Below are 23043 nucleotides of genomic sequence, written 5' to 3'. Positions count from 1 at the left end.
GACAGACAGACAGACAGACAGACAGACTAAGAGACAGCAAGACAGAGACAGAGAGACAGAGAGAGAGAGGGGGACAGACAGACAGACAGACTAAGAGACAGCAAGACAGAGAGACAGAGAGACAGAGAGAGAGGGGGACAGAGAGACAGAGAGACAGAGAGACAGAGAGACAGAGAGAGAGGGGGACAGAGAGACAGAGAGAGAGGGGGACAGAGAGACAGAGAGACAGAGAGAGAGAGAGACAGAGAGAGAGAGAGACAGAGACAGAGAGAGAGGGGGACAGAGAGACAGAGAGAGAGGGGGACAGAGAGACAGAGAGAGAGGGGGACAGAGAGACAGACTAAGAGACAGAGAGACAGAGAGACAGAGAGACAGAGAGACAGAGAGAGATCCCAATGTCAACACTACCACTTTTATTGTCAGGATACTTGATTCATGTAAAATATTTCAATACAGTAAAAATGCATGTTCCATATGCCATCCTCTACACAATGTGTTGGTTTGTCATCAGGAAGATAAGGCTTTGCCCACAGCGATAAAAACGCAGCTCTCTCTCAGCACAACAGAAGCTACTTCGACACTTTTTTTTTGTGTGAAAACAAAACAGATTAAATTATAAACTACTAAAATCTTTTTTTAAATTCCTTTGTTGTTTTTGTTTGTTTTTTCTCAATAAAGCCCTCAACCAGAGCTGTGGGCGGGGCCCCACAAACTCCCAGAATGCTCCTGTCAGCAGCTCAATTCGGTCCCCAACGAAGATGCCCATGGAAGGGCGGACAGACACAAAGACAGACAGACGAGAAGACACACAGACAGAGGGACAGAGACAGTCACATAGTAGCTTTAGTCTCATCGAAGCTTCAACAGGAAGAGGGGAATCCGGCTGGAAAGGGGGAGAGCATTGGTGGCGGGGTAAGGAAAGAAGGAAAGGAGGGTAAGGGAAGAGGGAGCCCTGGTTCCACCTTCTGTTTGTTGGTCTTGTGGCTGTAGTTACGTTCCAGTTCGGAAGGTTGTAATGGTCACAAACTTGCAGCGACGATAACTTGAACCACAGAGGAAGGAACGAGGGAAACAACAAACTGACAGCATCTGTTCTTCCTTCTCCATCGTTCTCTTGGTTTAGTCTTCATGTGTTGGTCATGGTTGAATTGAAGTCATGTTCTGTCATGGCTGATGTTGTTGCGTTATGTCATGTTCTGTCATGGCTGATGTTGTTGCGTTATGTCATGTTCTGTCATGGCTGATGTTGTTGCGTTATGTCATGTTCTGTCATGGCTGATGTTGTTGCGTTATGTCATGTTCTGTCATGGCTGATGTTGTTGCGTTATGTCATGTTCTGTCATGGCTGATGTTGTTGCGTTATGTCATGTTCTGTCATGGCTGATGTTGTTGCGTTATGTCATGTTCTGTCATGGCTGATGTTGTTGCGTTATGTCATGTTCTGTCATGGCTGATGTTGTTGCGTTATGTCATGTTCTGTCATGGCTGATGTTGTTGCGTTATGTCATGTTCTTTCAGAATGAGTATATTGTATTAACATACTGGGCTAATGGACTGCTGCAGTGAGGGTGGACCGGTGGGCTGTTGCCATAGACACACCCACTTCCCTTAGTACATTCTCCCTAGCGGGCATGGCGAGGGGTGGGTAGAGGTCAGGGGTCAGTAGCGGTGGGTCTGGTGTGAGTACTGCGGGGGCTGCTGGGAGGTAGAGGAGTATCCAATGCTGCTTTGGGGCAGTGATGTGCTTGGTCCGGGGTTCTGGTAGGCAGCATGTGGATTGGAGCGCTGACAGATAAATAAGGTAACTTATCAGTCTCTTAATTTCCAATTTAGGTTTTTACAATTTGGTGGGATAACCCAGAAATGAGCTAAATCATACTGTATATGGTATTGCGTGTGTGTACCATACCTGATAGTCTGAGGTCATGAGGCCACTTGAGGTAGTGACTGGCGGGATCACTCGCACCTTCTTTAGGGGCGGGCCCTGGGCATGGCTATTGTCAGGGTTACCAGTGTGCCCCGCCCCATTGGTGTGGTTGTTCCCCTGCTGCTGCTGGTTCTTCTGGAAAATGAAACACCCACCCAGGCACCCATCAACGGATAACCATACACTAACACACACTGGAAATACACTCAAATGTTTCGCTTAAAAGACCCAATGCAGACATTTTTATATATTATATCAATATCAATTTTGTATCAATATCAAATCATTTCTGGGTAACAATTAAGTAACTAACTGTAATACATTTCCTAGATTTCCAATTATTTTGCTAGGACTGTCTGGGAGTGGTCTGAGTGGCGAGGGGAAAACTGAAAAACAAGCGGTTATTGGCAGAGAGGTTTGGAACCCTCTGTTATTGGTCTATTAACCAATTTACCACAGTGACGTCACCATGGAAAGCTGAAACTAAATCCCATTACAAACCTGCTAATAACAAGTTTGTGTAGAAATTATACAAAACACAGAAGAGAAAAAAAATACACTGGGCCTTTAAAAACTTTTCATCTACATTTGACTAAACACACACACACACACACACACAAAGTTTGGATAAACCTACTCATTCAAGGGTTTTTCTTTATTTTTATTTTTTTCTACATTGTAGAATAATAGTGAAGACAAAACTACGAAATAACACATATGGAATCATGTAGTAACCAAAAAAAGTGCTAAACAAATCAAAATATATTTCATATTTGAGATTCTTCAAAGTAGCCACCCTTTGCCTTAATGACAGCTTTGCACACTCTTGGCATTCTCTCAACCAGCTTCACCTGGAATGCTTTTCCAACAGTCTTGAAGGAGTTCCCACATATGCTGAGCACTTGTTGGCTGCTTTTCCTTCACTCTGCAGGCCAACTCATCCCAAACCATCTCAATTGGGTTGAGGTCGGGTGATTGTGGAGGCCAGGTCATTTGATGTAGCACTCCGTCAGTCTCCTTCTTGGTCAAATAGCCCTTACACAGCCTGGATGTGTGTTTTGAGCTATTGTCCTGTTGAAAAACAAATGATAGTCCCACTAAGCCCAAAGCAGATAGGATGGCGTATCACTGCACAATGCTGTGGTAGCCATGCTGGTTAAGTGTGCCTCTAAATAAATCACTGACAGTGTAACCAGCAAAGCACTATCACACCTCCTCCTCCATGCTTCACGGTGGGGACCACACATGCAGAGATCATCCATTCACCATCTCTGCATCTCACAAAGACATGGTGGTTGAAACCAAAAATCTCAAATTTGGACTCATCAGACCAAAGGACAGATTTCCACCAGTCTAATTGCCATTGCTCGTGTTTCTTGGCCCAAGCAAGTCTTCTTATTGGTGTCCTTTAGTAGTGGCTTCTTTGCAGCAACTCGACCATGAGGGACTGATTCACGCAGTCTCCTCTGAACAGTTGATGTTGAGATGTGTCTGTTACTTGAACTCTGTGAATAATATATATTTTGGCTTCACTTTATGAGGCTGGTGACTCTAATGAACTTATCCTCTGCAGTAGAGGTACCTCTGGGTCTTCCTTTCCTGTGGCGGTAGCTCATGGGAGCCAGTTTCATCATAGCGCTTGATGGTTTTTGCGACTGGACTTGAAGAAACGTTCAAAGTTCTTGACATTTTCCAGATTGACTGACCTTCACAACACAACTGATTGGCTCAAACGCATTAAGGAAAGAAATTCCACAAATTCTCTTTTAACAAGGCACAGCTGTTAATGGAAAGGCATTCCAGGGGACTACCTCATGAAGCTGGTTGAGAGAATGCCAAGAGTGTGCAAAGCTTTCATCAAGGCAAAGGGTGGCTACTTCAAAGAATATAAAATATACTTTTTTGGATATTACATGATTGCATATGTATTATTTCATAGTTTTGATGTCTTCACTGTTATTCTACAATGTAGAAAATAGTCAAATAAATAAATAATTAAAACCTGGAATGAGTAGGTGTGTCTAAACGTTTGACTGGTACTAATATATATATCACACACACATATATATACAGTATATATGAGGCACTCACATTTCTGACTTTCTCTGCCTTGTCCTCTGGCTCCTCCTCTGTCAGGAACTCCCTCTTTGGGTAGGGGATCTGGCAGCCTGCAAACACACTGAGTGAGAAATACAAAGAGTTATCAATCACTTATCTTACAGGATATACCCCCACATAACCCCAGACATGTAGTAATAAATGTGCTACTCCGTTCTGCCACCTCTGGTCTCCTGGCGTCCCACCCCTACCGGGGGTCATCTCCCGCTCAGCCCAGTAAAAGCTATTTTCTGTCCTGGCACCCCAATGGTGGAACCAAGCTTCCCCTTAACGTCATGGCAACTGCCAATCTTCCAGAAATTGTTTGAAACCCTACTTCTTTCAAAGCAGTGGAGGCTCCTCAGAGGAGGACCATCCTCCTCAGTGAATTTCATAAAAATGTTAGTTATCCTTTTCAGATAAAACTATACTAAATATAATCACGTCACCAAATAACTGATTAAAACACACTATTTTGCAAAGAAGGTCTACAGTAGCCTCAACAGCACTTTGTTGGATAGCACCATGGTGTAGCCGGAGGACAGCTAGCTTCCGTCCTCCTCTGGGTACATTGACCTCAATACATTACCTAGGAGGATCATTGTTCTCACCCCCTTCCATAGACTTACACAGTAATTATGACAACTTCCGGAGGGCGTCCTACAGCCTATCAGAGCTCTTGCAGCAAGAACTGACATGTTGTCTACCCAATCAAAGGATCAGAAAATGAATCTAGTACTGAAAGCATAAGCTACTGCTAGCTAGCACAGCAGTGTATAAAATGTGGTGAGTTACTGACTCAGAGAGAAAGACAATAGTTGAACAGTTTTGAACACAATTTCTTCCAAAATGAGACCTGAGACAGATTGAAAGTGAAAAGAAATGACACTTACTTTGCTAGCAAATGCAGCTAGCTAATTTAGCCTAATGAAACAACCTGCCCTAACAGAGGGATGCTATGTTAGCTAGCTGGCTATGACTTTCCAACACAACACTGGAACTCCAAGTCAAGGTAAGCTTTTGGTATTACTACTGCGTGGCCCGCCGGTGTAACTGCATACTGCCTATACACTAACACGTTAGTTCTGTTAGCTATGCTGACTAAGACGTTACTTTAGCTAACATGGTGACAACGATGTAGGCTGTTTGTAGAGGTTTGGCTTGGAAAGGTTTTTTCACCGGGTCACATACAGCTGATTTGCTGTGCATTAAAGTTCACAAGCAAAGGGAAGGAATACAGCGTGAGAGTTTATGCATGATCAGGGGTGTATTCATTCCGCCGATTCTGTTGAAAAACATTTCTTAAACGTAAGCAAACGGAACAAAAACGGGGATAAACATACCTGTCCAATAGAAACTCTTGTTTTCAATGGACTAATAATTACACCCTATATCAGCTAGATGCAGGCATGAGTGTGCAAGGCGGTATTGAATGGCACTGTCTGTCACCTCAAATGTGTCTCTCGACCTGTTTGCTCCGACACTGTAAACTTTAATTCATAGGCTAGGTTGTAGCAACCTCATGATGAGTATAGGGAAAATTGGAGTATCATGTAGTAGCCTAAACCGATCGCTGTACATTGAACTGGGTGAATGGAATATGAATGACAGTCATCCAATATGCTGTAATAGAAATAAGGCCATGATCAGACATGCCAACCCTGTCCAACTGTTTAGAGTACCAGATGGGCACGGCAAACTGGAGATTCATGTGCTTTGTCAAACATTATGCTTCATACCTGGTTCAGTTAGTCCTCTGAAAAGGTATTTACAAAACATACTGATAAGTACAGAACATATAATATAAATATATGTTTTGTGGAATTATCACTCTCAAACAGGGCCAATCACTAAGGACAGCTCATATGTATTGGCTTTTTAGACATGGTTCCTAATCAACACTAAAAGCAAAATCATTTTGAAAACATAAAAACAAATGATCACATTGACACAGACTGGCTACACAAAGCTCCAGTAGGCTACCGCAAAGAGAATCTGAAGGCTGGTCAGTAGGCTACCGCAAAGAGAATCTGAAGGCTGGTCAGTAGGCTACCGCAAAGAGAATCTGAACGCTGTTCAGTAGGCTACCGCAAAGAGAATCTGAACGCTGTTCAGTAGGCTACCGCAAAGACAATCTGAAGGCTGGCCAGTAGGCTACCGCAAAGAGAATCTGAAGGCTGTTCAATAGGCTACCGCAAAGAGAATCTGAACGCTGTTCAGTAGGCTACCGCAAAGAGAATCTGAACGCTGTTCAGTAGGCTACCGCAAAGAGAATCTGAACGCTGTTCAATAGACTACCGCAAAGAGAATCTGAACGCTGTTCAGTAGACTACCGCAAAGAGAATCTGAAGGCTGTTCAGTAGGCTACCGCAAAGAGAATCTGAACGCTGTTCAATAGGCTACCGCAAAGAGAATCTGAACGCTGTTCAATAGGCTACCGCAAAGAGAATCTGAACGCTGTTCAATAGGCTACCGCAAAGAGAATCTGAACGCTGTTCAATAGGCTACCGCAAAGAGAATCTGAACGCTGTTCAATAGGCTACCGCAAAGAGAATCTGAACGCTGTTCAATAGGCTACCGCAAAGAGAATCTGAACGCTGTTCAATAGACTACCGCAAAGAGAATCTGAACGCTGTTCAGTAGACTACCGCAAAGAGAATCTGAACGCTGTTCAACAGGCTACCGCAAAGAGAATCTGAACGCTGTTCAATAGGCTACCGCAAAGAGAATCTGAACGCTGTTCAGTAAGCTACCGCAAAGGGGATCTGAACGCTGTTCAGTAGGCTACCGCAAAGAGAATCTGAACGCTGTTCGCTAGAAGAGTCTGTTTCAGCCTATGTAAAGGTGTCTATTGTATTTCTTTGCGCATATATCATTTCAGATTTTCGAAATTGATAAAATCTAAAATGGAGTACAAAGGCATTTTAGAAGCATTGCCTCTATATCTTATACCGGACACTCATTAATTCTTCATCGTGCAGTCTTCTAAACTCGACTCCATTTAATGTTTATATTTATTTTTGATTATACTTTTGTAATGCTTTTTGTGACGTGGATCATAATTACTGTTAGTCTATCAAGTTGCGTTCTCCTCGTAATGTTTCAATAGGCTACCGCAAAGAGAATCTGAACGCTGTTCAATAGGCTACCGCAAAGAGAATCTGAACGCTGTTCAATAGGCTACCGCAAAGAGAATCTGAACGCTGTTCAGTAGGCTACCGCAAAGAGAATCTGAACGCTGTTCAATAGGCTACCGCAAAGAGAATCTGAACACTGTTCAGTAGGCTACCGCAAAGAGAATCTGAACACAGTTCAGTACGCTAGGATCCGCCATTCAGCCAGGATCCACCAGTCAGCCAGGATCTGCCAGAACTGCCAGTCAGCCAGGATCCGCCATTCAGCCAAGATCTGCCAGAACTGTCAGTCAGCCAGGATCCGCCAGTCAGCCAGGATCCGCCATTCAGCCAGGATCTGCCGGAACCGCCAGTCAACCAGGGTCTGCCGGAACCGCCAGTCAGCCAGGATCTGCCGGAACCGCCAGTCAGCCAGGATCTGCCGGAACCGCCAGCCAGGATCTGCCGGAACCACCAGCCAGCCAGGATCTGCTCGATTTGTCAACCTGCCTGAGCTTCATCTCAGTCCTGAGCTTCCTCTCAGTCCTGAGCTTCCTCTCAGTCCTGAGCTTCCCCTCAGTCCTGAGCTTCCCCTCAGTCCTGAGCTGCCCCTCAGTCCGGAGCTGCCCCTCAGTCCGGAGCTGCCCCTCAGTCCGGAGCTGCCCCTCAGTCCGGAGCTGCCCCTCAGTCCGGAGCTGCCCCTCAGTCCGGAGCTGCCCCTCAGTCCGGAGCTGCCCCTCAGTCCGGAGCTGCCCCTCAGTCCGGAGCTGCCCCTCAGTCCGGAGCTGCCCCTCAGTCCAGTGTGGCCCGTTGTTAGGGTTCCTAGGCCAAGGTTAGCGGTGAGGGTCGCCACTCATGGGACGCTAAGGAGGGGGAGCCAGGATCCGCCAGTCAGCCAGAATCTGCCATTCAGCCAGGATCTGCCGGATCCGCCAGTCAGCCAGAATCCGCCATTCAGGCAGGATCCACCATTCAGCCAGGATCTGCCAGAACTGCCAGTCAGCCAAGATCCGCCAGTCAGCCAGGATCCGCCATTTAGCCAGGATCCGCCAGCCAGCCAGGATCTGCCGGAACCGCCAGCCAGGATCTGCCGGAACCGCCAGCCAGTCAGGATCTGCCGGAACCGCCAGCCAGCCAGGATCTGCCGGAACCGCCAGCCAGCCAGGATCTGCTCAATTTATCAACCTGCCTGAGCTTCCTCTCAGTCCCGAGCTTCCTCTCAGTCCCGAGCTTCTTCTCAGTCCCGAGCTTCTTCTCAGTCCCGAGCTGCCCCTCAGTCCGGAGCTGCCCCTCAGTCCGGAGCTGCCCCTCAGTCCGGAGCTGCCCCTCAGCCCGGAGCTGCCCCTCAGCCCGGAGCTGCCCCTCAGCCCGGAGCTGCCCCTCAGCCCGGAGCTGCCCCTCAGTCCGGAGCTGCCCCTCAGTCCGGAGCTGCCCCTCAGTCCGGAGCTGCCCCTCAGTCCAGTGTGGCCCGTTGTTAGGGTTCCTAGTCCAAGGTTAGCGGCGAGGGTCGCCACTCAAGGGACGCTGAGGAAGGGGACTAAGACAATTATGGAGTGGGGTCCACGTCCAGCGCCAGAGCCGCCACCGCGGACAGATGCCCACCCAGACCCTCCCCTATAGGTTTAGGTTGTGCGTTCGGAGTCCGCACCTTGGGGGGGGGGGGGTACTGTCACGTTCTGACCATCGTTCGTGTGCGTTTTCCTTGTGTTAGTGCTGGTCAGGACGTGAGCTGGGTGGGCATTCTATGTTGTGTGTCTGGTTTGTCCATTTCTATGTTAGGCCTGACATGGTTCTCAATCAGAGGCAGGTGTTAGTCATTGTCTCTGATTGGGAATCATATTTAGGTAGCCTGTTTTGTGTTGGGTTTTGTGGGTAATTGTTCCTGTCTTTGTGTTTGAGGCACCAGATAGGACTGTTTTGGTTTTTGAACGTTTCTTTTTTTGCAAATTGTAGTACTTTCATCTTTATTAAAGATGCACAAAACTAACCACACTGCATTTTGGTCCGCCTCTCTTTCCCCACAAGAAAACCATTACATTATGTGGTAATACATGTAGTAATAATACCTGTTATGTGGTAATACATGTAGTATTATGTGTATAAATACGTGTTATGTGGTAATACATGTAGTATTATGTGTATAAATACGTGTTATGTGGTAATACATGTAGTATTATGTGTATAAATACGTGTTATGTGGTAATACATGTAGTATTATGTGTATAATACGTGTTATGTGGTAATACATGTAGTATTACGTGTATAAATACGTGTTATGTGGTAATACATGTAGTATTACGTGTATAAAAACGTGTTATGTGGTAATACATGTAGTAATAAGTGTTTTTTGTTGTTGTTATAAATGTGTTATGTAGTAATAAACAAGTTAGAGATGTTTTATTCGGGTCCTGACTCACTCAGAGGTGGGCAGAGGTTCCTCCAGGAAGTAAGGGTCCTGCATGGCCTGCTCAGACGTGATCCTGCGGATCGGGTCCATGGTCAGCAGCTTCTGGAGCTAAACACAATGTTAGACATCATGAGTAAAACACAGTGAACGTTCATACAACGTCAGCCTGAACAATGCTACAGTATGTAACAACAATTTCCAGGCAAAACTAACTTTAACTCACCAAGTGGAATGCTTTGCTGTCTGGTTTCACTTTGTGTTTCTCCATGTATTTTATTAGGCTGCAGTTTGTATACCTGTAAAAAAAGAAGTGTTGTTTCAGTTTGTACACCCGTGATAAAAGGTGTTGTTTCAGTTTGTACACCCGTGATAAAAGGTGTTATTTCAGTTTGTACACCCGTGATAAAAGGTGTTATTTCAGTTTGTACACCCGTGATAAAAGGTGTTATTTCAGTTTGTACACCCGTGATAAAAGGTGTTATTTCAGTTTGTACACCCGTGATAAAAGGTGTTATTTCAGTTTGTACACCCGTGATAAAAGGTGTTATTTCAGTTTGTACACCCGTGATAAAAGGTGTTATTTCAGTTTGTACACCCGTGATAAAAGGTGTTATTTCAGTTTGTACACCCGTGATAAAAGGTGTTATTTCAGTTTGTACACCCGTGATAAAAGGTGTTATTTCAGTTTGTACACCCGTGATAAAAGGTGTTATTTCAGTTTGTACACCCGTGATAAAAGGTGTTATTTCAGTTTGTACACCCGTGATAAAAGGTGTTATTTCAGTTTGTACACCCGTGATAAAAGGTGTTATTTCAGTTTGTACACCCGTGATAAAAGGTGTTATTTCAGTTTGTATACCTGTGATAAATGGTGTTGTTTCAGTTTGTATACCCGTGATAAAAGGTGTTATTTAAGTTTGTACACCTGTGATACAAGAACAGGTTATTTCAGTGGATGAGTAGAAGACATATCCAATCTTAAAATCCTAAAATTGATCTTGTCCTGATCTGGCAGGAAGCATGCAGGCAGTCAGGCACACATGTAGAGATAAAGGTACTCACGTGTTCCTTCTGAAGTCCTTCATCAGAGTGGAGTGTTCGGGCATCTTCTTGATGTCTTCCCAGTCCTTCTCTGAGGATTACATCATCAGACTGTGTCAGTGAGTGTTTGTACAGAACCCACATATTGCTTTGGATTCATACAAGCCCGGACAGAATAGAACTGTGCCTAGTCAGGGTTTAATTGCACTCGTCAGTATTCTCTTAATATCGCCGTTATCCAGGCAGGTTCAGATTACACATGGGCTCTCCAAGGTTTGACCAAGGTTAAAAATTTCACACATACAAGCGCCCATTTCAATGCACATAGCCGTGTCCTGATGAGTTATGGAAGTATCCAGCCCTCGTGGGGTAACCCCCCCCCCATATCCAGCCCTCGTGGGGGAAACCCACCCCCATATCCAGCCCTCGTGGGGAACCCCTCTATATCCATCCCCCGTGGGGGAACCCCCTCTATATCCATCCCCGTGGGGGAACCCTCTATATCCATCCCCCGTGGGGGAACCCCCTCTATATCCATCCCTCGTGGGGGAACCCTCTATATCTAGCCCTCGTGGGGGAACCCCCTCTATATCCATCCCTCGTGGGGGAACCCTCTATATCCATCCCTCGTGGGGGAACCCTCTATATCTAGCCCTCGTGGGGGAACCCCCTCTATATCCATCCCTCGTGGGGAACCCCCTCTATATCCATCCCCCGTGGGGGAACCCCCTCTATTTCCATCCCTCGTGGGGGAACCCTCTATATCTAGCCCTCGTGGGGGAACCTCCTCTATATCCAGCCCTCGTGGGGAAACGTCTATATCTAGGATTTGATACCAGCATCCTCTTGGTTGCCAGCTTACTTCCCAACATATTTTTGTCAGACTCTGGATTCGAACTGGCAACCCTCCAACCGCTAGGCTACCTGCCGCCTAGCCCAGCCCAGCTCTCTCACCAGCAGGGAAGCCCATGACGTTGAAGATGCGGTCCAGCTGGTCATGGTGGTAGGGGTTACTGGTCTTGATGTCCTCTTGGCGACAGTGGAAGATGGGCTCAGATGTCAACAGCTCGGCAAAGATGCAGCCAATAGCCCAGATGTCTGACAGATGCACATGCAAGATTAGAGATGTCACACTGGGATTGGAGCACACGCCCAGTCAGAGACACCCTCTTGAACATGCTTGCACACACACACACACACACACACACACACACACACACACACACACACCGCAGAATTCATCCTAAGATGGTGGAAAGATAGCTCAGAACTTCCTCTCTTGGTGCACAGGGCAAAAAAACCCACCACACCCACCCACCCCCGTGGCCGTACTCACCGATGGCTTTGGTGTAGTGCCTGGCACCTAGCAGTAGCTCTGGTGCTCTGTACCAGAAGGTGACCACCACAGGGTCCAGATCTGCTAACGGCTTCAGTGGTGAGTTAAAGAGGCGGGCAAAGCCCATGTCCGCTGTAGGGAAACACAAATCAATAAATAATAATGAAGTATAATGTTCAAATAATGTGTAATGAGAAGTGACTATATCCATTATATATATTGACATAAAGCCTTATAACCTATATGTACTGACATAAAGCCTTATAACCTATATGTACTGACATAAAGCCTTATAACCTATATGTACTGACATAAAGCCTTATAACCTATATGTACCGACATAAAGCCTTATAACCTATATGTACTGACATAAAGCCTTATAACCTATATGTACTGACATAAAGCCTTATAACCTATATGTACTGACATAAAGCCTTATAACCTATATGTACTGACATAAAGCCTTATAACCTATATGTACTGACATAAAGCCTTATAACCTATATGTACTGAAAACACGCATTGAGATCTAGTCATACCGATCTTTACTCGACCCCTCTCTGGCCCCTCCCCCATCACTAGGATGTTGGCAGGTTTCTGAGGAAAAACAGATCACAGTTAAAGCAGCAATCAGCAGTTGAAAGAATAACTGTGTTTTGCCCACCACTGTTTCACATGGGGCCGGAGAAATGTAACAACTCTCAAGTTAATAGACAGCGCTATGGATGCAAGGAATGACCATCCATGAAATCAACATTTTTATTTAAACATGTTTTGCAGCTATACAGTGTTTGCGTACGTTTACTTTGTTTACAAACATTGGAGTAAAACATGCTTATATTTTGGGTTCTGATGGGGTACGACACTTGAACTAAGCTCATGAGGCATTTATTAGTTCAATTCTTCAAGAATCAATGGATACATATATTTAATTTATAAGTCCAAAATTTATGTAGCTACTGCAGATTGTCCCTTCAATGTAATCCAAATGTTTACTTCCATTATCCTAATACCCACAGTGATAACACATTAACTGAAAGGAATTAAAGATGAATTTGGCACCATTAGGCTGAATCACATGTGAATGGTTCAGGAAGTGTCAATGCTGCCCTCTGGTGGAAAAACAGTGAACATAACATCCAAGAGAGCAGCAGAACAAGACTCTCTTCTGATCTCTCCTCTCCTCGACCCCTTCCTCCCTCCCTCCCTAGATCTCTGTGTAGGACCCAGTTGGTGTGCAGGAAATGGATGCGCTCTCTCCTTCGGTCTCTCACCAGGTCTCTGTGTAGGACCCAGTTGGCGTGAAGGTAATGGATGCCGTCTAGGATCTGGTAAAGCAGGGACTTGACCATCCCCCTGGGCAGCTGCAGGGGCTTCTTATTGGCCTTGGACGCTCTGTGGAACTTTATGATGTGCTGTGGATACAGGGGGCATTGTTAGCGTGTGTACGTGTGTGTATATTACTTTTCTTGTGGGAATCGTAAATCCCCACAAGGATAGTAAAACAAGAAATTCTCCCTCGTGGAGCCATTTTCCAGGTCCCCACAATGACAAAGACTATTTTAGGGGTGAGGTTTAAGTTTACAATTAGAATTAGGGTTAAAGTTAGGGAAAATAGGATAGTGAATGGAACTCAAATGTCCCCACAAGGATAGTGAAACATACAGGACGTGTGAATTACCCAGAGGTCATGCTCGGCATAGTCGAAGAGCAACCAGACTTTGCGGTCTGCGTGTGACAGGAACACCTTCTGCAGTGAGATCACATTAGGATGCTTCAGCTCCCGCAGTAGCTAGAAGAAGAAATATTCATTCACACAAACATTGTGAGATGTCTCACAGACCCAGGTTATGCCTGCTCGAGCTAAACACCACACTTACTGCAATCTCTCTGCAGGCAGACATGGAGATGCCAGTGCCTTCAATCTGCTTGAGGGCGTAGTCCTTATCATCCTTCCTGCAGACAGAGAAGATACAGCATCATCCACAGTTCACCACAGTTCCCATGGGACCTTGCTACACAGAGATAATGGAGGCTGGTGGAACAGGAGTGTGAAAGGGGGATATCTAGTCAGTTGTACAACTGAAGCATTCCATGTGTCTTACTCATCTAACCCAACCCCTCAGAGGTGCGGTGGGCTGCCATAATCGACATCCACGTCATCGTCGGCACCCGGGGAACAGTGGGTTAACGGTCTTGCTCAGGGGCAGAATGACAGATTTCTACCTTGTCAGCCTAGCACTCTAACCACTAGGCTACCTGCCTGGCCGTGAGAAGAGGGAAAGATGCTTCAATTACCTCCCGATTTAAATAAAATAGTTGTTGGTCGTGTACATATATTTTGCAGATGTTATCAGGTTTCTAGCTCCAACACTGCAGTCATACAAATCAATACACTCAAATCCACTAAATAAAATTAAAGGAATTAAGAAATATCAGAACAAACAATGTCAGAATCCGTATATGATGTACAGTGCATTCAGAAAGTATTCAGATCCCTTGATTTTTTCCACATTTTGTTACGTTACAGCCTTATTCTAAAATTGATTTGTTTTTCCCCCCTCATCAATCTACACACGGTACCCTTCAATAACAAAACAGGTTTTTAGACATTTTTGCAAATATATTAAAAATAAAAAAACAGAAAAATCACATTTACATAAGTATTCAGACTATGTACTCAGTACATTGTTGAAGCACCTTTGGCAGTGATTACTGCCTCAAGTCTTCTTGGGTATGACGCTATAAGCTTGGCACACCTGTATTTGGGGAGTTTCTCCCAGTCTTCTCTGCAGATCCTCTCAAGCTCTGTCAGGCTGAATGGGGAGTGTCGCTGCACAGATATTTTCAGGTCTCTCCAGCGATGTTCGATCGGGTTCAAGTACAGGCTCTGGCTGGACCACTCAAGGACATTCAGAGACTTGTCCCAAAGCCACTCCTGTGTTGTCTTGGCTGTGTGCTTAGGGTCGTTGTGCCGTTAGAAGGTGAACCTTCACCCTAGTCTGAGGTCCTTAGCGCTCTGCAGCAGGTTTTCATCAAGGATCTCTCTGTACTTTGCTCCGTTCATCTTTCCCTCGATCCTGACTAGTCTCCCAGTCCCTTCTGCTGAAAAACATCCCCACAGCATGATGCTGCCACCACCATTTTTTAAATATATTTTTTTATTTGACCTTTATTTAACCAGGTAGGCCAGTTGAGAACAAGCTCTCATTTACAACAGCGACCTGGCCATGATAAAGCAAAGCAATGCGACAAAAACAACACAGAGTTACACATGGAATACACAAAAGTACAGTCAATAACACAATAGAAAAAATCTATATACAGTGTGTGCAAATGGAGTAAGGAGGTAAGGCAATACATAGGCCATAGTAGCGAAATAATTACAATTTAGCAATTTAACACTGGGGTGATAGATGTGCAGATGATGATGTGCAAGTAGAAATACTGGTGTGCAAAAGAACAAAAAATTAAATAAAAACAATATGAGGATGAGGTAGGTAGTTGGATGGGCTATGCACAGCTGCAGCGATCAGTAAGCTGCTCAGATAGCTGATGCTTAAAGTTAGTGAGGGAGATATGTCTCCAACTTCAGCAATTTTTGCAATTCGTTCCAGTCATTGGCAGCAGAGAACTGGAAGGAAAGGCGGCCAAAAGAGGTAAAGGCATTGGGAATTACCTGCTGGAGCGCGTGCTATGGGTGAGTGTTGTTATGGTGACCAGTGAGCTGAGATAAGGCGGAGCTTTACCTTGCAAAGACTTATATATGACCTGGAGCCAGTGGGTCTGGCGACGAATATGTAGTGAGGGCCAGCCGACGAGAGCTGGCCCTCAGGAGAGTTTACAGTCTAGCCAGACACCTAGGTATTTGTAGTTGTCCACATTTTCTAAGTCAGAACAGTCCAGAGTAGTGATGCTAGTCATGCGGGCGGGTGCAGGCAGCAATTGGTTGAAGAGCATGCATTTAGTTTTACTAGCATTTAAGAGCAGTTGGAGGCCATGGAAGGAATGTTGCATGGCATTGAAGCTTATTTGGAGGTTTGTTAACACAGTGTCCAAAGAAGGGCCAGATGTATACAGAATGGTGTTGTCTGCGTAGAGGTGGATCAAGGAATCACCCACAGCAAGAGCCACATCATTGATATATACAGAGAAAAGAGTCGGCCCGAGAATTGAACCCTGTGGTACCCCCATAGAGACTGCCAGAGGTCTGGACAACAGGCCCTTCAATTTGACACACTAAACTCTGAGAAGTAGTTGTTGAACCAGGCTGTTGAGTCTGCCGATAAGAATACAGTGATTGATAGAGTCGAAAGCCTTGGCCAGGTCGATGAAAATGGCTGCACAGTACTGTCTTTTATTGATGGCGGTTATGATATCATTTAGGACCTTGAGCATGGCTGAGGTGCACCCGTGACCAGCTCAGAAACCGGATTGCACAGTAGAGGAGGTTCGGTGGGATTCGAAATGGTCAGTAATTTGTTTGTTAACTTTCGAAGATTTTAGAAAGGCAGGGCAGGAAGGATATAGGTCTTTAACAGTTTGGGTCTAGAGTGGCACCCCCTTTGAAGAGGGGGATGACCGCGGCAGCTTTTCAATCTTTAGGAATCTCGGACGATACGAAAGAGAGGTTGAACAGACTGGTAATAGGGGTTGCAACAATGGCGGCGGATAATTTTAGAAAGAGAGGGTCCAGATTGTCTAGCCCAGTTGATTTGTACGGGTCCAGGTTTTGCAGCTCTTTCAGAACATATGCTATCTGGATTTGGGTTAAGGAGACGCTGGTTAGGCTTGAGCAAGTAGCTGTGGGTGGTGCTGAGCTGTTGGCCGGGGTTTGGGTAGCCAGGAGGAAAGCATGGCCAGTCGTAGAGAAATGCTTATTGAAAAACTTGATTATCGTGGATTTATCGGTGGTGAGAGTGTTTCCTAGACTCAGTGCAGTGGACAGCTGGGAGGAAGTGCTCTTCTTCTCCATGGACTTTAAAGTGTCCCAGAACGTTTTGGAGTTAGGGCTACAGGATGCAAATTTCTGTTTGAAAAAGCTAGCCTTTGCTTTCCTAACTGACTGTGTGTATTGGTTCCTGACGTCCCTGAAAAGTTGCATATCGCGGGGACTATCCGATGCTAGTGCAGTACGCCACAGGATGTTTTTGTGCTGGTCGAGGGCAGTCAGGTCTGGAGTGAACCATGGGCTATATCTGTTCTTAGTTCTACATTTTTTGAAAGGGGCGTGCTTAATTAAGATGGTGAGGAAATTACTTTTAAAGAACAACCGTGCTTCATCGTAAGGATGGTGCCAGGTTCCTCCAGATGTGACACTTGCATTCAGGCCGAAGAGTTCAATCTTGGTTTCATCAGACCAGTGTATCTTGTTTCTCATGGTCTGAGAGTCCTTTAGGTGCCTTTTGGCAAACTCCAAAACGGGCTGCCATGTGCCTTTTACTGAGGAATGGCTTCCGTCTGGCCACTACCATCAAGGCCTGATTGGTGGAGTGCTGCAGAGATGGTTGTCCTTCTGGAAGGTTCTCCCATCTCCACAGAGGGACTCTAGAGCTCTGTCAGAGTGACCATCGGGTTTCTTGGTCACTTCCCTGACCAAGACCATTCTCCCAGATTGCTCCGTTTGGCCGGGCGGACAATTGTAGTTAGAGTCTTGGTGATTCCAAACTTCCTCCATTTAAAAATGATGGAGCCACTGTGTTCTTGGGGACCTTCAATGCTGCAGACATGTTTAGGCACCCTTCCTCAGATCTGTGCCTCGACACAATCCTGTCTCGGAGCTCTACGGACAATTCCTTCAACCTCATGGGTTGGTTTTTGCTCTGAAATGCACAGTCAACTGTGGGACCTTGTATAGGCAGATGTGTGCCTTTCAAAATCATGTTCAATCAATTGAATTTTCAACAAGGCGGAAGTTTAAACTCAGTTTTCATAATTCCTGATGTTTAATCCTAGTAAAAATTCCCTGTCAAATGTATCGGGTAGCCTTCCACAAGCTTCCTACATTAAGTTGGGGGTATTTTGGCCCATTCCTCCTGACAGAGCTGGTGGATCTGAGTCAGGTTTGTAGGCATCCTTGTCATACATGCTTTACTTGGGGTCATTGTCCATTTGGAAGACCCATTTGCGACCAAGCTTTAACTTCCTGACTGATGTCTTGAGATGTCGCTTCAATATATCCACAATTTTCCTACCTCATGATGCCATCTATTTTGTGAAGTGCACCAGTCCCTCCTGCAGCAAAGCACCCCCACAACAGGATGCTGCCACCCCCATGCTTCACGGTTGAGATGGTGTTCTTCGGCTTGCAAGCCTTCCCCTTTTTCCTCCAAACATAATTTTATTTTACCTTTATTTAACTCGGCAAGTCAAAAAAGAACAACAACTTATTTTCAATGACGCCTAGGAACAGTGGGTTTACTGCCTGTTCAGGGGCAGAACGACAGATTTGTACCTTGTCAGCTCGGGGGTTTGAACTTGCAACCTTCCAGTTACTAGTCCAACACTCTAACCACTAGGCTACCCTGCCGCACCTTTACCATAATGATGGCCATTATGGCCAAACAGTTCCATTTTTGTTACATCAGACCAGAGGACATTTCTCCAAAAAGTACGATCTTTGTCCCCATGTGCAGTTGAAACCGTAGTCTGGCTTTTTTATGGCAGTTTTAGAGCAGTGAGCGGCCTTTCAGGTTAAGTGGATATAGGACTCGTTTTACTGTGGATATAGATACTTTTGTACCTGTTTCCTCCAGCATCTTCACAAGGTCCTTTGCTGTTGTTCTGGGATTGATTTGCACTTCTTGCACCAAAGTACGTTCATCTCTCGGAGACAGAACGCGTCTCCTTCCTGAGCGGTATGATGGCTGCGTGGTCCCATGGTGTTTATGCTTGCATACTATTGTTTGTACATATGAACGTGGTACCTTCAAGGCATTTGGAAATTGCTCCCAAGGATGAACCTGACTTGGAGGTCTACAATATTTTTTCTAAGGTCTTGGCTGATTTCTTTTGACTTTCCCATGATGTCAAGAAAAGTGGCACTGAGTTTGAAGGTAGGCCTTGAAATACATCCACAGGTACACCTCCAATTGACTCAAATGATTTCAATTAGCCTATCAGAAGCTTCTAAAGCCATGACATAATTTTCTGGAATTGTCCAAGCTGTTTAAAGGCACAGTCAACTTAGTGCATGTAAACTTCTGACCCACTGGAATTGTGATACAGTGAAAAAACTGACTGTAAACAATTTTTGGAAAAATGACTTGTGTCATGCACAAAGTAGATGTCCTTACCGACTTGCCAAAACTATAGTTTGTTAACAAGACATTTGTGGAGTGGTTGAAAATTTAGTTTTAATGACTCCAACCTAAGTGTATGTAAACTTCTGACTTCAACTGTTTTTTTATTTGTAATAAAATTGCAAACATTTCTAAAAACCTGCTTTTGCTTTGTCATTATGGGGCATTGGGTGTCGATTGATGAGGAAGATGTTTAATTTAAGGATGTAACGTAGCAACATTTGGGGTTCTGAATACTTCCAAATGCACTGTATTTGATGGTGTATATAGACAGTATGGACAGTATATTAAAAGAAAAGGTGTGTGCAGCAGTAGTTATATAGGATGAGCCTTGACTATAATACAGTATATACACATATGAAGTGGGTAAAACACTATGTAAATATTGACCAGTGTTCAAAGACTATGTACATAGGGCAGCAGTCTCTTATGTGCAGGGTAGAGTACTGGGTAGTAGCCGGCTAGTGGTGACCATTTAACAGTCTGATGGCCTGGAGAAAGATGTTTTTCAGTCTCTCGGTTTCAGCTTTGATGCACCTGTACTGTCTATGTCTTCTAGGTGGTAGCAGAGTGAACAGAGTGGTTCGGGTGGCTGAGGTCCTTGATGATCTTGTTGGCCATCCTTTGACACCGGGTGCTGTAGATGTCCTGGAGGGCAGGCAGGGCGCCCCCGGTTATGAATTGGGCTGACCGCACCACCCTCTGGAGAGCCCTGTGGTTACAGACGTTGCAATTGCTGTACCAGGCGGTGATACAGCCTGACAGGATCCTCTCAATGGTGCATCTGTGGAAGTTTGTGAGGGTTTTAGGGGCCAAGCCAAAGCCAATTTTGGCGCTGTTGCCACCATTTCAGGTTGTCAATGATGTGCACGCTGAGGAACTTGAAGCGTTTCACACTTTCCACTATGATCTTGTGGATGTGAACGTCCTGCATCTGCTGTCTCTAGAAGTGCACAATCAGCTCCTTCATTTTGTTGACGTTGAGGGAGAGGTTATTTTCCTGGCACCACTCCGCCAGGGCCCTCGGGACTCTTGTCGTTGGTAATCAGGCCTACCACTGTTGTGTCATCTGCAAACTTGATGATTGAGTTGGAGACATGCATGGCCACACAGTCATTGGTGAACAGGGAGTACAGGAGAGGGCTTAGCACGCACCCTTTTGAGGATCAGCGTAGCGGAGGTGTTGTTGCCTAAATTTACCACCTGGAGGTGGACCATCAGGAAGTCCAGGACCCAGTTGCACAGGGTGAGGTTCAGCCCCAGGGCCCTGAGATTAGTGATGAGCTTGGAGGGCACTTTATTGTTGAAGGCTGAGCTATAGTTGATTAACAGCAGTCTTACATAGGTATTCCACTTGTCCAGATGGGATAGGGCAGTGTGCAGTGCAATGAGTCATCCGTGGACCTGATGGGGCGGTATACAAATTGTACTGGGTCTAGGGTTTTGGCTAAAAGGTTATATGATCCTTAACTAGCCTCTCAAATCACTTCATGATGACAAAGGTAAGTGCTACGGGGCGATAGTAATTTAGTTCAGTTACCTTCGCTTTCTTTGGCACAGGAACAATGGTGGACATCTTGAAGCAAGTGGGAACAACAGACTGGGATAGGGAGCGATTGAAAATGTCTGTAAACACTCCAGTCTGCACATGCACTGAGGACACGGCTTAGGATACTGCATGGGCCGGCAGCCTTTGCGAGGGTTAACACGCTTAAATGTCTTACTCACTTTGGCCACGGAGAACGAGAGGTCACGCAGTAGCTCTTTTTCCAATGGTCAAATTAACTCACAGATTGGTCTTGGGTACTGTATAAAAACCTACAACTACTACTAGGGTGACCCTTCTCATATGTATGCTTTCACTTTTCAGAATTACAAGTGTGTGGCCACAGGATGAATATTGTAAATAGATATCTGCCATGTGGGATTCCAACGCAACAAGCATTAAATATCAGCCAGCTGTCATAGTAAACAGTGCCACCAATCAATCACCAATATAAAAGCTATTATATGGTCATCATTTTGGTCATCATTTTGAGTCGATTTCAATGGTAGTTGAACTGCTAAGGGCCAAAAGATTTAGATCAGATTTACAACTGAAACAACACTTTTGCATCAAACTGTCAAAATGAAGACCATATCCATGTGTTTCACTATAACTAAACAAAAAACATCTGGTTTTCCATTAAACATTATTTTTCCCCATAACATATTCGACTCTTTAATGCTCCATCTTAACTCCTCCTCCACGTGTACTGGATTGGTTAAACAGTGCAGAAGAGAACCACCCACCCCTGACAGTTGTTTTTCTTGTCAAGTCCAGTATTTTGGGGATCTCGTTTCTGGCGTTTCTTTTACTCCTGCTACGTAGGATAGCCCCTGGCTTGCTTGGCTGCGTCAGTGATAGGCTGACCTACTTCACTCAGTTGTTGATATTGGCTGCGAAAAATGTACAAATCTGATCATGTAAAAATGACAGCGTAATCTGATACCGAAATACATCCTCAGAATTTCTGGCTGCAATACCCCGACATGAGTTGTTACAACACTCCCGCTTATGTTATGTTTCATCTGTGAGCGAAGGCGCCCTTATAGAAACTGCTTGATTGAACTGCATTCAACGATGTCAAATTAAACTGATGGATTTTGCATACACACTGCACCGTTAGCACGGGGATAGGCCACTGATGACAGTGGTCAAATCAAGACAGTAAATTGTGTCATGGAGCTTGAGCCCCCATTCTCCAGATGATATGACGTCTCTGGAGTGTATTCAGTGGGTTCTTCAATCTACTAGTGATTTTCATCACACTACGAGTTACAAATAGGTTTATTGCTGCAAATAGCAATCGGAGATGGGGCCTTGAAAACAGGAGCAATTAACGAAGACAACGGAGTTATTTTATTTGGAGGCTGGCGGACCTGAAGGCCTTCTTACTGGCTATATCAATATAAACTTACCCATCTTTTCTCTTTGCTTTATATACATGGCCGTAGGTGCCTCTCCCCACTTTGCATCCCTCATATTCAAACAGGTCCTCTACACGTTCTCTCTCCCCGGTCAGCATCACTTTGAAATCATAGTCCATCTTCTCTGTTGTTTTGGTAAATTATATTTTGCTTCCTTTTAAAGCGCCGCTTAGGAGGCAACTTACTTCACAACCCGGGTTAGAATTTTTAGTTGCCTTCCCTCGCGTCGCTCTCTCCTCAGCCCTGTTTCCACATCTAACCGCTCGGTTTGTATGTACCAGAGAAGATGCCGGATTCTTATCCGGGACGAGGGGACAGGTATGGGAACGATTACTAACCCTTCTATGTATTCTCTTGCTACTGCGTTTCTCCAACCGGTATCTCACTGGGGAGAACAGAAACTCCATGCACGGCTTTGTCGTAAAATGTCGTTATTTAGACTGTACAGAAAGAGACGGGAGAAAAGTGTTTAGAGCACCACGTGGACTTTAACTCTTTGTAACGTGAAGGGGCTAAAATTCACACAAACAAATATATAGTATTCTGTTCAAAACTTTGGTACCTCTGCAGCAAGTTTAAAATGTTCCCCCTTCACATTTTATGGCAATTACTCCTCTCCTTAATAATACATTGATGTGGATGTCCACAATTAGACAATTCTGGCGTCTAATAAAGGCAGAAAGACTAGTCAAGATACGCGCACAGACATTGACAAACGAAAACATTTAATTATGTAATTTTCCAATTGCATTGGAAAATGACATATACCTCATTCTAGAATCATTCAGACTGCGGGGAGAAAAATTATCAAACTTCGTGATTTTATGTAAAATACATTTGTTAAAAATAAC

At 45.0% G+C, this 23043-nt stretch overlaps 1 protein-coding gene across 1 annotated transcript; it reads right to left on the bottom strand.

Moving 5' to 3' along the window:
• Window positions 1–392: 392 nt before the first annotated feature.
• On the bottom strand, window positions 393–22992 carry LOC135517229 (cyclin-dependent kinase 8-like). Its single transcript, XM_064941344.1, has 13 exons — window positions 22184–22992; window positions 13802–13877; window positions 13603–13713; window positions 13196–13336; window positions 12461–12518; window positions 11922–12053; window positions 11540–11683; window positions 10607–10676; window positions 9768–9840; window positions 9555–9652; window positions 4019–4106; window positions 1910–2062; window positions 393–1785 (listed from the first exon to the last, which is right to left on the bottom strand). Exons 1-13 carry the CDS (start codon window positions 22309–22311, stop codon window positions 1660–1662), a joined length of 1398 nt encoding a protein of 465 aa, XP_064797416.1. The 5' UTR covers window positions 22312–22992; the 3' UTR covers window positions 393–1659.
• Window positions 22993–23043: the final 51 nt, after the last annotated feature.

The sequence above is a fragment of the Oncorhynchus masou genome, chromosome 28 (genome assembly GCF_036934945.1).
Source record: "Oncorhynchus masou masou isolate Uvic2021 chromosome 28, UVic_Omas_1.1, whole genome shotgun sequence".
Classification (NCBI taxonomy): Eukaryota; Metazoa; Chordata; class Actinopteri; order Salmoniformes; family Salmonidae; genus Oncorhynchus; species Oncorhynchus masou.
The sequence above is the reverse complement of the archived record's forward strand: the minus strand, read 5'-3'. Positions and strand labels throughout refer to the sequence as shown.

Bases quoted from the DNA above. Each gene is read 5' to 3' on its own strand.
- LOC135517229 (XM_064941344.1), bottom strand. From the start codon at position 22,311: ATGGACTATGATTTCAAAGTGATGCTGACCGGGGAGAGAGAACGTGTA. The intron at 13,337-13,602 runs GTAATTCACACG...CTGTATCCACAG, and splicing joins ATGCCGAGCATGACCTCTGG to CACATCATAAAGTTCCACAG. The intron at 12,519-13,195 runs GTGAGAGACCGA...GTTTTTCCTCAG, and splicing joins GGGTCCTACACAGAGACCTG to AAACCTGCCAACATCCTAGT.